General features: G+C 43.9%; 1 protein-coding gene across 21 annotated transcripts in view; it reads left to right on the forward strand.

Annotated features, from left to right (window-relative positions):
- Window positions 1-14,095, forward strand: part of LOC102196236 (receptor-type tyrosine-protein phosphatase F) — a 157,017-nt gene that overhangs the window by 111,374 nt on the left and 31,548 nt on the right. For 11 of the 21 annotated variants that reach the window (XM_005729094.2, XM_005729095.2, XM_013909787.1 and 8 more), the window contains 7 exons: window positions 2,589-2,615; window positions 5,653-5,770; window positions 6,191-6,775; window positions 7,529-7,629; window positions 8,249-8,496; window positions 9,709-9,787; window positions 10,879-11,103. In XM_005729094.2, the coding sequence (XP_005729151.1) occupies window positions 2,589-2,615; window positions 5,653-5,770; window positions 6,191-6,775; window positions 7,529-7,629; window positions 8,249-8,496; window positions 9,709-9,787; window positions 10,879-11,103 (1,383 nt within the window). The remainder of the gene's footprint in view (window positions 1-2,588; window positions 2,616-5,652; window positions 5,771-6,190; window positions 6,776-7,528; window positions 7,630-8,248; window positions 8,497-9,708; window positions 9,788-10,878; window positions 11,104-14,095) is intronic. The other 10 variants (XM_013909793.1, XM_013909799.1, XM_013909796.1 and 7 more) reach the window with 3 other exon arrangements.

Here is a 14,095-nt window from a genome sequence, read left to right on the forward strand (position 1 = left end):
TGAGCCTCACCTTCAATCACGATTCTAAGCCGACTGATTGAATTGCAGATCCTGTCAAAATGGCTATCACCTTTCCCCTTCTCTTTGTCTCTGTGTTTCTGGCTCCTCTCCTTTTCGCCCTCTCTCAGGGTTAGCTGAAATACTGGGAGGAGAGCTAGGAGAGCTCGGCTGTGCGTGGGCGGTTTAAGCGCCTCTTTTCTTTTCAAGCAGGAGCCCACACAGCGCCCTCATTTCCCTGCTAAATTTAAACCAGAGGCCATGTTAACAGTGTGATGTTATCGACCCCTTTGCAAATACTTCTGTTGGAAAAGTGGCCTGGACCTGAGTTGGCAGCTCCCACACCACACGGTCTGCTCCATCACGGTGCACTCGCGGCAACCTCTGTGGCAGTGTATTTCATATACACATCCATAAAAGTGTGCAGAAAGTGCTGTGATTGAGTTTGAAGCCATTAGCCGCTGTCTGTGATTTCATACATTTTCTGCACAAGTTTGCCTTCCTTCACAAGTTTGCCTTTATTCAGCATTACTTTCCAGGTTCATTTTGTTTGACCACTCATGCGTTTTTGTAGTTTGTGTGAGCGAGGCAATGCTTCACTGCCTCTACGGCCTTCGCCGCCTCAGATTGGAGTTGAATGGGAATCGGGGGGAGGAAAAAAAGAGAAAGAAGCACCTCAGCCCGTTTCACTCCATCAATCATGACAGCTCCTTCTCTTCCACATCACTCGTTCCCCCCTCGTTCCCATTTTTATAGCCACACATCTCAGCCCATGTCATCACATTTGCATTCACCCGCCTGCAAATTATACCGCTCCGTTTCCACAAACGACGCTTATCAGCAATGATGTGTTTTCAGCTTGCGTTGGCATTTGAAATATAAATGGAGGATAATTTATAATTCTCCCATGGATTTAAGCAACAAAAAAGAAAGAAAGAAGCAAAAGCAGTTCCGATAGGAAGGAATTAAGCCCAAGATGAGATAGGAACTCTTGCGAACCTTAATGTGTTGCTTGCTCTGTTGACATACTGAGTGAAGTTGACAGTAAACAAATTAAGCAATTAGGAACATTGCAAACTGTTATTCATGGAGTTAAGCAGCAGCTGTTCTTTAATGGTACTCTTTAGTGCCCCGTTATGTCTGGGGAGCATGAGGCAGCAGTTTTTGATGTGCCGTGTGCCTCAACCAGTCACAACTGAGACCTTACAGAGGCCTTGCTCATACTTCACTTAACTGCTTGGTAATAAAGACCATCCACAGGGAGGAGGAAAAGTTGGGTCTTTTGTCTTTTCATATGCCAACAGTCAATAGAGGATGATGAACACAGTCTCCCCACCGCACAATAAATCAGCAGCGTGTGAGGCTTGCTCCTTTTGTTTGTGAAAGTCTAGAATAGCAAGGAGGGAGTGATGGGTGATCAGGAGGACCGGCTTTACTTCCAAGTATTTGTATTTTTTGCAGACTCCTGCCCGGTTAAACTCTGGTCATGTTAATAAAATGATCCTGCAAAGTGTTGATGCTGGGCAGATGAAGAAGCTCTTCGTGTGTTTTCTCAGTGTTTGACAACGCATGACATTAAGTTGGTCTTGTTTGTATAGTTAATGGACACAAGTGTTAGCAAGTACAACGCCACTGGAGTTAATATTATGTAATACATTTGGGGGCACCGGCCCATTCACAGTAATTCTTGGTGGTTAAATATTGATTTTTGTCCCAGCCACGTCAATTGCTTCTCCCCTTTTGAGTGTTCGCCTCTGTGGTACAAGCAGCTGTGACAATACTCGTGCACCCTAATGATAACATTTTTTCCCCCCACTCCACCGTCCTCACCCGCACTCCCACCCCCTTTTTCTGTTCTCCACTTTGTCCCTCATCAGTGTCAACAGTGTCATCTCTCCTGCCCCTTGTCAGCCGGGCCACCCATCAGTGAATCCCTCTGCAGGAACTGAACTGTGGAGCACGTTGCTGGTAAACGCCAGCGGTGGCGTTCTGCATCGATGGGGTTTGATGTCACAGGGCTAGCATAGCAGCACTGGTAATAGGATTTCATGCTCGGCACTGACGGAGCCCCGCGGCACGAAATGGGCTTTCACTTCCCCCAGGAATCACTTGGCCAGGCACAGCGAGCAAGGAGAACATTTTGAATACATATTGAAATATAATGAATAAAAGGCCTTCCCTCAATTTCTGTAAGAAAAAAGGAAATGCTTCACGGACTGTGCAGAGTTTACAGTTCTTATCCAAAGTGTAATAGTCATCATAGCGAATAGAAGTCTCCTGATTGAGAAAGAGGGGGGCTTTTTGTTGGATTCATAGGCAAACCAAAAACAAGGCAGTGCATTTAAACAATAAAAAAAAAAAAAATTACAATTATGGTTACGCAATTTGTTGTATGCCACTCAACTTGTCTTTTTTTTACTCCTTCTCTTCCATCACACTCTATCCCACTGTTTTGTTCCACCACACGACTCTGCTGACACCTACATTCATCTGTCGGCGAAAAAAAGACGAGCGCTTTTTTTCCATGGCTGTTGTGTTGTTTCTGACTCATTTCTCTCCCCACCCTGTGTCCTGTGTCTTCTCTCCATCAGTGGAATATTGAGGAATCCACCGAGCATGTGAGTAACCCACATGTGTGCTGCTGGGTTCTCTTGCAGGGCAAGCTCTTTTCCTTTTTGCAGTTTGGGGGTGCTTGTGTGTTTGGATTATGAGTTGTGTGTGGATGTGTGTTAATTTCTGTGCAAGGTGTGTGACTTGAATCTACTCTGTGTGAACCCTCAGGAAAAATCATAACCGCAGCACGAAACGTGTGTCCAAATGTTTTCTTTTGTGTGTTTGTGTTTGCGCGCGTGTGTTTGTGTGTGAGAGAGAGAGTTAGTGTGATTTAGTCTAAGAGCTCCTACAACTTCAAAGCAAGATCTGATGCAGGCTTATTTTACCAGAAGAAAGAACCTTGTAGAAACAGCTGGGCAGTTGCAGGTGAACTGAGGCAATTCTGTACAGAGCGCATGAAGCATCTTCCCCCATTGAGAGTACAGTGTAGTCAAAGGCTTTGTGTCACTATCCCCGTGTGATGCCGACATTAATCGGCCTCGCCTAACCTGCTGTCTTCCCCGCTGTTTCAGATGACATGTCTATCTGAGGGGAGGAGCTGTGTCTTTTATCAGCTCCACACATCTCCGAAATTGCCACCAGCCTTTCATGTTCTTTTCACGTGCCTGGTTTGCAGCTCACTGCTACGTGGCTGTCAAGCAGCTCTTTGTTATGGCTTATTACCCCCTAGACGTCATATTGCACTGGCATAAATGCAGAGCCACTTACTGTAGCCAGTCAAAAAAATTCAATAGAAGTCTGCCAGACTAACAGATCCTATTTTCAGTATATAAACAAGGGCAAAGATATGTTAAGAAAAAGGTTTTCAGCTTTTATAAAGTCCAAAAAAAGAATTCATTTGGGATATTTTCACTCCTTTTTTTCACCTGCCGACATTTCAAATGGAAAACTTAATGAATCAGTAACCACCTGTAGAGGCTGAGGCTGATCTCTTTTTGTTCTTCCTTCATCTGTTTATATATTATTTCAGTTAGTTTCGTATACCAGCCAGTGGGAAGTGCGCACGCTGTCGTATTTATTTGCTATTAGCACCAAGTTAAACAGAAACCTGGCTGCACGGCACACGGATTCCTCAAGCTACACCCACATGGCATGAGTCAGGCTCGCCTCCTCTCCCTCTCCTCTTAATGCGTTGATTAACACCTGACAGACAGCGAGCTACACGCTGTCAGAGGAGGACATCTGTTCACACATCTTTATTATTTCTTCAGCAGCCATGTTTTAGGCCACAGCAGACTTTGTGCTTGGTAGCTAATAGAGTACGAGGCAGATGTCAACACTGAAAACATAAGCCTGCCTTACTGACCCATGGCTTTGTTCTCAGGGAGTTTTTTTTTTTTAGCTTTCGGGAAATTTTGGCTGGCGTTAAAAAGCAAAAGATGCATATAGAGGACATTAAATATTAATCTTGAGCAACAAGTTATCTGAAGGAATTTGTTTTAACAGCGCAGCCCATTTTTCTCTTGGTATTTTTCCACTCTAGTGAGGACAGTGGTGTTGAGAGGCTTGAAGAGAAGAATCCACTTCTATAACTAGTCGACTTGTTAATCTCTATAATGCCCTTTGGTGCTGTTCTAAGCATTTGCTCTAAAGGGAACTTTGAAGCCTGGGTTTTTCTATTTTCTGCTGAGTTTTAAAAGTGTTGCTAGAACTGAATCAACCATGTCAGAATGGAGAGAGGACCGATCTGTGCAGCTGCCACTGCTGAGATTGTTAAAGCCATTTTGCATGATTAAAGTAATGAGACTTCCTCCATAAAGTTAAAATGGCTTTATGATACAGTAATTTAGCATTTTTTCCCCCATCCCTCTTAAAGGTTAGCAGGGGAGCACCAAATGTCCCTTAAAGAGAGAGGCAGTAAAAACCACCGTCAAACAGCGCTGGGTTATGTAGACTGTTTAATGTTCTTCTATGGTTAGGAAATTAAAACTTCATTAGTTGGAGAAACCGCGTTAGGGCAAGGCTGTATAATATTCCAAGCGTCTGAGAAGTTTGTGAGAAGTTCCGGCAGGAAGGCTCGTAGGCATCTGTGTGTTCGTCCTCTCAGCGGCCCCAGTCAGAACCGGACAACTCCTGCATGTGCGCTCAAGCCGAAGGCATTAAGTTGTTGTGCGTGTGCATGTGTGTGTGTACCAATGTGTGCGTGCTGATGTGCACATTTTACGTGCATGTATACTGTGTGTATCCTTCATTTATGTATATTAGTATGTGTATTCCTGTGTGTGTGTGTTTCTGTTTGTTTGGATATGGGCTTTGTTCAAGCTCAGAGTATTTAATTCCAGCGTGTGGGTGTGTTTTTGTTCAGACTGATGCAGTGTGGTAAAGTGAGTGCCAGCACTGCAGCAGGTTAGCCGTAACAGTGTGTTACCTCAGTTGTTTTTCTGTCTGTTCATTCCCGACTGCTGAGTTACTCATTTGTTCATTCACCGTAGTGTGTCTGTGTTTTTGTGCAGAGACTGTTTGGGCAATCAGCCAGAGGAGAATAAGTACCAATAATCTTATTCTTAAAAAAAAAAGTAATTTTTAATCACCCTGATGTTTATTTATCTGAAGGATTATTTTCAAAGAGTTTTAACAGCAGTCCCACAGTCGGTGTACTGTTTTGTGGGTTTTAATAGTCTGTTTAGCGATGAACTTAAGCTCCTCTGGGTATTATCTCATGCTTATCCATGCAGCAGGCATGAAAACTGACACACGGGTGATGTTCTGATTAATTTAGTTGGTTTGTTAGTTAATGGGTTCAGCGTGTTCCTTACAGTTAGGTACAGGAGCTTTTCAGTACCAAGAAAAGTTCCTGGGCCTGTTTGTGTGCCTTCTTTCTCTGATTAAAAGTTTGACATATTTTGTTTTTAGGCTAATTGCTCAAGAACCCACACGTGGTTGGAGAAGGGGGGTTAATCTTACTGCGGTTTCCTTTGGTGCTGTGTGTTTGTCAGGGGATCGGAGCTTGTGTGAGAGGGTGGTTGGAGAGGTTTCGCTCAGGCTCACTGACGCCTGTTAACATCTGACCTTGTGATTTTTTTTTCTTTTTCACTTTTACAGGAGGCCATAATTGGTGGGCTGCAGTCTGAAACCACCTACTCTGTAACTGTAGCAGCATACACCCTGAAGGGAGATGGTGCTCGTAGCAAAGCTAAAGTCATCACCACAACTGGAGCAGGTCAGAATCAGTGTTAGTGGGGTCTTCATGTGAGTCTGTTAGTGTGGAGTCTTGCTTTGGAAATCATTTGCTCATTGAGTAATGACTTTGGCTAATGATTTGTGATTGACAATGAACGACTGAAAAATACCAAAGAAAATCAAACTTGTTGAAACATGGTACAGCCAAAGATTACAAAATGTCTTTTGTTCAGTACGACCCAAAACGAGTGACTAAGAGCAGCCAAGTGTTTACAGAGGTCAAGTCTTTTCCATAGACGTCACAATCACAACTATCGCCATCTTGTGGCCTTTAGATAGAATACAGGTTTTTACTCATTAAGTGCCACAAATTTGATGTGACTTGAAAAATATGTCTTTGACTTATAAAGCAATTAAAGTGCAAGTAATTTTTTCCTATTTAAATCTCTACTTCAACCAGTGCCAGGCAAACCCAGTATGATGATTAGTACCACCATGGGCAACACAGCACTGCTCCAATGGCAGCCCCCCAAGGATATGGTGGGGGAGCTGATGGGCTACCAGCTGCAGTACAAGCGCACCGACGAGGACACCTACACCTCGCGCGAGATGAGAAAGACTGACGACCACCATACTGTCACTGGCCTGCACAAAGGCGCCACCTACGTCTTCCGCCTCAGCGCGCGTAACCGTGCAGGCATCGGCGAACCTCACGTTAAGGAGATCAGCACACCCGAAGACGTGCCCTCAGGCTTCCCGTCCAACCTCCAAGTTACGGGCCTGACGCAGTCCAGCACCCAGCTGACCTGGAAGCCCCCGCCGCTAGCGGAAAGGAATGGCAAGATCACACATTACTTGGTGGTATACAGGGACATCAACAGTCAGACAAACAGCACCAACCGCACCACCGAAACACACATGACTATCCAGGACCTTAAACCTGACACCACTTACGACATCCGGGTGCAGGCATTCACCAGTAAGGGCGGCGGACCCCTCAGCCCCAGCATCCAGAGCAGGACCATGTCGAATGGTAGGATAAGTGGTAGGACATCTGACTAACATTTATACATAAACACTTCAGAGATATTTGATATGAAAACATAATGACGTGCTTGCATAAACATTGGCACTCTTAGACGCACAGTCATGTCATTGCTCACCACAAACACATGTCACTCGCTTCTGTTTTAAACTTTATCGTTGCCGTGTCTTTCCCATCTTCCACTCAGCATACTGTAGTACATGACTGTGTTTATTGATTTATAGAGTACTAATCTCATTACACGCTACAGTCACATTACCATGCCTCCTCGTCCTCCCTCCTATTACACACAAATCTAAATGTTACCCAGCATGTAGCTTCTCATGCATTTTCTAATCTAATAAATGAAAGATTTCTTATTTATAACCATGCACGATGCCTGTTTTAAGACACATGTTGCCACTCCTCATGTCATATGCATTTCTTGGTAATCACAGTGATCTCGGCCTGTTGAGTGTGTCTTGTGAATGGGCGGCAATAAATGGGACAGGCTCAGGGAAATGGAGTCTATTTTTGTATGATCTGTAATCAAGCGTGAATGCGATTGTTAATGTTCTCTGAACACTCCTGTGGCTTTTCAGGTTTGGTCATAAGGAATTACAGCAGAATATGTTCGCGTTGTTTACTGAAGGGGCGACTTGCTCGTGTGCTGCTTTATAGTAGTGTGAAATGAAATTATGCACAGAGATTACTTTTTGTGGTGTACAAGATGTCTTACTTGAGGTATTAATGAGTGGATTTTCCTCATCCTAGCTTTCCCCACCCTGAACTTTGGTGTCAAAGCTGTCATGAAAACGTCCGTCTTGCTCACCTGGGATTTGCCACCAAACTACAAACCCCAAGCACCTTTTAAGGTAAGTACCAGCCAGGTAGACGGCCATTGCTGACACGAGGTGCAAAAAAGATTGAATATGAACTGAGTTTGCACAGACAAAATACTTGCAGTACAATTTAAATTAAAAAACGCTGGATTTAAAAAAAAAAAAAAAACCAACTCTTATTCTACTTCAATAACATGTTCTGACATGCCGTGCAGCCATTTGTAATATGAAAAAGCAATATTAGGTGCTGACACTTATCACAATATGATTGAGTCACTTTTTGTATTTGCACAAAAACTATGAAAATCCCAATTCATGCTCGTTTATGAGGTGTAATAATCTGTCAAAGTGATATATCAATTCCCACCCAAATGATAGGGGAGCAAAGACAATTTAAGGTGTAAAAGAACATTGGATATGCGCCAGTGGGCGAGTGCGACGCTTGAAGCGCTTGAGATGAGGTGTCAGATAAGATGGGCATCTCCCTTAGGACCATACTGTTTTTGCTTTTCTTTTCTTTTTCTTTTTTTTTTCCACGTGTGTGCGTTTGAGAGGGAAGAGAGAGTGGTGCGTGTGAGCAAACGATATTCAGGCTGTATATCTGTGCTGCCGTAAATCACAACTCCCAAGTTTTCCCCCCGTGTGCTTACAGATCTTGTATAACCAGCAAAGCGTGGAAGTGATGGGAAACCTGAAGAGGAAGCTGATCACGCAGCTGCAGCCAGACACAGACTACTCCTTTGTACTGACAAGCAGGGGCAACATTGCCGGAGGTCTTCAGCAGCAGGTGTCCATCCGCACTGCCCCTGACCTGATCCAGACCAAGCCCAGGACACATCATGCTCAAGGTGGCAAGATGAACATCACCCTGCCAAAGATCCAGACCACCACTCGTGTCAAGTACGTACTGATAGGGACTAACCACACAGGCTTGCTCTGGGCTAGAAATGATTGTTATTAGTCAGGAATAACAAACAGGTTTTGCTTTTTATGTACACAGATTGTGATGCATATAAGTTATACATTTATCATTTTAAAATTGATGTTAATACAAAAATTTACAGCCACGAAACTGTAAATTTGGGACCTAATGCGACACGTGTGTCTGATCGCTACTAAAACGATTCGAGAACTTAGGATTGCAACTTTTACTCTGAGCCATTTTTGTGACACGGCAACTGATGATAATTGAGACTTAACATCAGGTCGAGCTGTGTTATCTTTTGACGCAAATTGTTAAGAGGAGAACTGCACCTGACCCTTTTCCTTCGAACGCACACACATAGCGACACGTCTGTGTAAAGGGGGAGTACACGGGGTTGATTGGTAAAAAAGATTACAGGGCTGTCAGGGCTGGCCAAGGTCCAGCACAGATTGACAGCCACGGAGTGCCTGTGATTGGGGATGGGAGGGTTGAGGGGGTGTGTAGGTAAGAGGGAGGGGGTGAGGAGTCTTGTTATACGTCTCTTCTCCCACTACTAGACTTGAGTGACTGTTGAATCACAGAGTTGAGGTCTGGAGAGAAGCAGCTGTTTTTGCTGTCAGCAGCACCTGATTTTACAAGTAGTCAAATGCTGCATCGGGGGGGAAACTTGTACCCGAGACAGAGTCGGGGCAGAGACGAAACATATATAACCTAATGCATTCTCCAAAGCATTCTCCTTTATTCATCACCTAGCCTCTTAGCTTGACTGTAAAGTCTTAAATGTCTTACTAATGTCTTTCTTTTCCTTCTATTTTGGTCTTCTTAATGAAAGCAGGAGAACACACACGAGTAGTCACATAGCTGCTTCTATTAACCTAAGGAATCCTATGGGGATCTATGCTAGCTGAAGGCTCCCCTCACTGGGATTGTGTTTGTTCCAGTCTACATGGCAGATGTTCTTAGTGATTAGCAATTAATTGGCGAATGCATTGCCAATCTGCTGGTGTTCGACCTTGGTCGGAACCACATGTGTTTTACTTAAATTTTGAATTCAGCCCAACAAGGATCACCGTCAAAGTACGCCTCCTTGTTTTGACTGTGCTATTAATGCACTTGGCCCACTTTGTTCTCAGTGTGTACGTGCATCGGCCAGTCTTTCTTAACACAAGCTTTATTTTTCATGGCAGGTGGTACTACATCGTTGTGGTGCCCATGTCCCCGGTGACACGCAAGTGGAAGAATCCAGACGAGATGGACATGGATGAGGTGAGTGCCAGCCCATGTCTGATTGGCTAATGTGCCAGGTCAGGGTCCCAAATAGCACTCTCTGGTCCAACTGGGTAGAAAGTCACGAGTGGAAACTAATTAGCTTTACGCTCCTGGGCGCCAGAAGAAAGAGATTTTAAACAATGACTCACTCGGCTAGGTGGGGAGTGTCCTGAGTGAATGCCAGGTCTGCAGACACTGCCCATTTGTTGAATATAGCAATTTGTGTGCACATAAAATAGTTTGGTCTTTGTTTAATTATTTGTATTGTTGTAGATGTTAGGCAATCAAACTGTGTGGTCATTTTCACAATTGTAGTCAAAAGAATTACTGCTCTACCTCTATATTTTTCTTTAAATTGTTTATAGTCAGGCTTTGCCGCCTGTAGACAAAGTTTTACATGAGTTATTCAAATGAGGACAAAGATTTATGACTGCCTTATTATTCCATTGAATAAAGGTCTTCCTTGTCCATGAGGGAATTTAAGCTAAATGACATGCCTAAATATTAATAGCATAATTTTTAAGTAAACTGCGAGGCTCGTTGGTCTGAATCGCTATTGTTCAAGCTCCCTGTAGAAATAACAGAAGAGACTGAGAGGGAGAGAGATGGGACTCCCTGAGTCATTAAACACCGAGCAGGCCATTGTCTCCTCCCTCCGACATAATGATTTAATAAAGCTACATCTGGAGCAGTGCATGAGACATCACTGACAGAAAACAAAATGCTGCTGAAAACACAATGCCGCAGTGCTGTATGCGCCTGCTCATTTATTAACCGGGCTGGCAGTCATGCTGAGTTTGTGTGCTAGAGCAAGTGCTAATTGCTCACTTCGTAGATTGGCTGCATTGTTTGCAGTTATATTGCTGTGCAAAGGCCATTTTAGCTGTGCACAATCATTATCTCTTATTTGGAGGCATGCTAACAACCAAACCTGGATGTCTAGTGCCAGTGCAAAAGCTTTTTTTAGACTTTAGGAGGAGTTGATGAAATTTAGAGAAGTTGGATGCCATTGTGTATACGGAAGAGAGATTTTTGACCAAAGAGCCAAAGTTGTGTATTATTGAGAAATCTCTCTTTTTCTACCCCAGCTGCTCAAATCAAGTAGAAGTTCTGTCGTAAGACACCGACGTCACTTGGATTCCACCAAGCCTTACATTGCTGCCAAGCTTGCGTCACTTCCAACCACCTTTATGCTGGGTGATGAGAAAAGGTACGACGAATTCTTCAACAAGCCCCTGACGAGCTCACAGCAGTATCTCTGCTTTGTCTTGGCTGAACTTCAATCTGAAGGGACTGACAGCACTGCTCAGTATGTAAGTAAAACATCCAGCCTTGATGGCGTAAGTTGTTTCTTTATTTTGCTTTTTAGTAAAGAACTTGCGTTTGTTTTTTAAACACTGAAGCTTTTCTGTATTTTGGTGCATGTTAATTTTTCTTTTCTCGGACAGATTATTTAAGTTTATCACCCATCCTCAAACTCTAATCACTCTGCTCCTCAAAGCGTTCCAAAATAGCAGTGGGAAGTCTAATTGTTTTTGTTTTTATTGCCAATTATCCTTTAATACTGCTGCCTCTAAAAGTCATTGTAGCTTGTCCGAATAACTCCCTTATCACTTAACAATGACATCAGAGATCCAGCTTTGCCATTTCGGCAGCAGCAGGGCCCTGCGCACATCTCTTTACAATGCTAATACTAGACTCTCGGCTTTCTCAGCCGGGCCCCAATGCACTCGTCAAACAGCTCCAACATGGAGGCCCAGTTCTCCGTGGGACGGTCTGGAGTAAACTTCACAGCAGAAAGAATGAGCGACTGTGATTGCTCGGAGCTTCACCGCTACCCGGGACATGTATATTCAGTAGCTGTGCCCTGAGTGATTTTATTTTATTTTTTTAAATGGAAGAGAGCGAACGCTCCAAGTCCAAAACCCAATCCCAGACTTTTCACCTATTTCTTTCTCTTCACTCCCTCCTCTGAGCTTTTTTCCTTTACCCCTCTCTCTGCTTCTCTCGCCCTCTCCACATTTCTCTACCATGAAGAGAGCAGAGGAGATTGATTAGAGCAGCTGAAGTTAAGAGGGAGATGAGGGCCTGGTCTCAGGGTCTCGGGAGTCTGTAAAGCAGGCCTGATTCCCTTGAAATGCTGCTTTACATGTCCCTAAAGCCCCCCACCACCACCACCCTACTCCAGTAATCCCCTACTCTTTCACTCAGGAAAGAGGAGGGACATGCAGGGGAGGCTATAGCGGGCAACCACGGTATACTTTACTTCAAAGCAGATGCTTAAATCCCATCACTGCACAACACTCTCACCGTACCTGCAAGATACACCATGCTGGATCAGCAGCGCTCAAGATTTCTCTCTTTCTGTGCACTTGCCCTCCTTAAACTGCGTCGTACCCACCTGCTTTTAAACTTAATCACTTGGATCAATCAGATTCACTCACTCTGTGAGTCAGCCAGTGTGTTTACCTTCACTTCAGCTTTCTGCAGCAAACTCATTTCCTAAAATGTATGTAAATAGGACACTTAATTTCCTGAATTAGGATAGCAGATTAAAGCAAACATGAATAGTAATGCTGCAGTGTACTTCTGATGTACAAACACAAATGGTTTTCTAAAAAAAACATTTTACGGCGCCACATGACAAAGACTTTAGACAGAGAAAGTGCTGCCGTGACAAAGATTAAAGGAGAGATCATTAGACGTGGCAGTGCATTCTTGGCCCTAAAATGAGTATTCGAGTGTGGATGGCTAAAACTCACATTTTGAAGCTAAATCAAAATAAGCTGACAACCATTTCAGAACGTTGGTGCTTTTGTGAAAACATTCACAGAGGTGTGCATACAGATCGTGAAAGCAGTCAGTTTTTTCTACATATCATGTCCCCTAACTGAACTGTCAAAATGCTCTGACAGAAAAAAAAAACCCCACTTCAGGCTACAGCTCACAAATTCACTTAAAATATGCCATCCATGGTTCAAAAATACAATAAGGGATAAAAAAAATCCAATAGCTGACCTGCTCCATATAATAAGCACAATATCTACACTAACAGGATTATTATAGAGCATGTAAACACCTTGATTTTCTCATTTCTCCTATCCTGGCTTCGCGTGTGCTTTTAAGCATACTGAATGGTGAGGTGGCTACTGCAGTCATTGATTTCTGCACAAATCCCCTAACTGCACTCCTTGGGAAACACGGCAGTGTTTGTTTTTGTCACCCCCAACGCGCCGCTTTCGAGCGTTTATTACTAAACACACGGGTACAGAAGGTAAAGCATGCAGGAGGATCGAGCAGTTGGCAGAAGCTGCCTCGAGCAGGATCTTCACCAGACCCAGGAGAATAAGACAACAAGTAGTGGAATAAATGACTTGTGTCTTTACCACACTTTCTCGCAACCACCCAAACTCCCCCAGTGTAGATCAAACAACACCGCCAGGGTTTAATAAGCCCTCGTATATCAACGGCCACAAGCAGCCAGCAGTGGTTGGAGGGAAGAAGAGAAGGAAGGCAAAGGGGGAAGAGAGCGAAGAAGAGAGAGGGGCAGAAGAAGAGAGGGTGCCTTCATGTCTCCCCAGCACCCAAGGCGGATAAACAAGCCGGGGGAGGTGTGAAATGGGATGATAGATGCTGGGTGTGTATAAACAGTATCATTTAATGCGAGAAGAGAGTGAGGGAGGGAGGAGGCATGAAATATTGTGTGATGTGAGACAGAGTAGGGGTGGCGTTTGATAGAGGAAAAGAGGGTAGCAAAAATTGTGTCTCGCGTCCTGTCCAGCCTGTGAGGCCCAGATGAGAGGAAGTGAACAAATGTTTGAGGAGGAGCTCGTGTTTAATGTGCGCTTTTATTTTGAGGGAAATTAGATGTTCTGGGAGAGAGGAAAAAAAATCATAATGGGGTGTTTTGCTATTTGCAATGCTACCCAAGCATTTCCTGCGTTCCCAAAAAGAATTGATATTGTAGCACTAAATCTGCCGGTGCTATGAACTCACAATCCCCCCAGCATGGAGGACGGGGTTGTTTTTTTCATAATTTAAAAGGCTTTGACAGAAAATATTAAAAAGAGAATTACGACAGGAAAACAAGATGGGAACATGAGCATATTCAAGTCACTGAGTGGAGTTTAAATAAAGGCAAAGTCACCATTCAAATGCACTGTGTCCCATCCACTCCTGGAGGTATTCCCCTGTAGCAATGCCTCCAGATATCTGAGTGCTTGGTATTCAGACAGTTAGAAAGGAGTAATACGTGTAGTTTCTGGTGCTGAATGGTTGCATGGATAAGAAAGTAACCGATGAAAT

This window comes from Pundamilia nyererei, unplaced genomic scaffold (genome assembly GCF_000239375.1).
Source record: "Pundamilia nyererei isolate P.nyererei 1_Seehausen unplaced genomic scaffold, PunNye1.0 scaffold00031, whole genome shotgun sequence".
NCBI classification, from domain to species: domain Eukaryota; kingdom Metazoa; phylum Chordata; class Actinopteri; order Cichliformes; family Cichlidae; genus Pundamilia; species Pundamilia nyererei.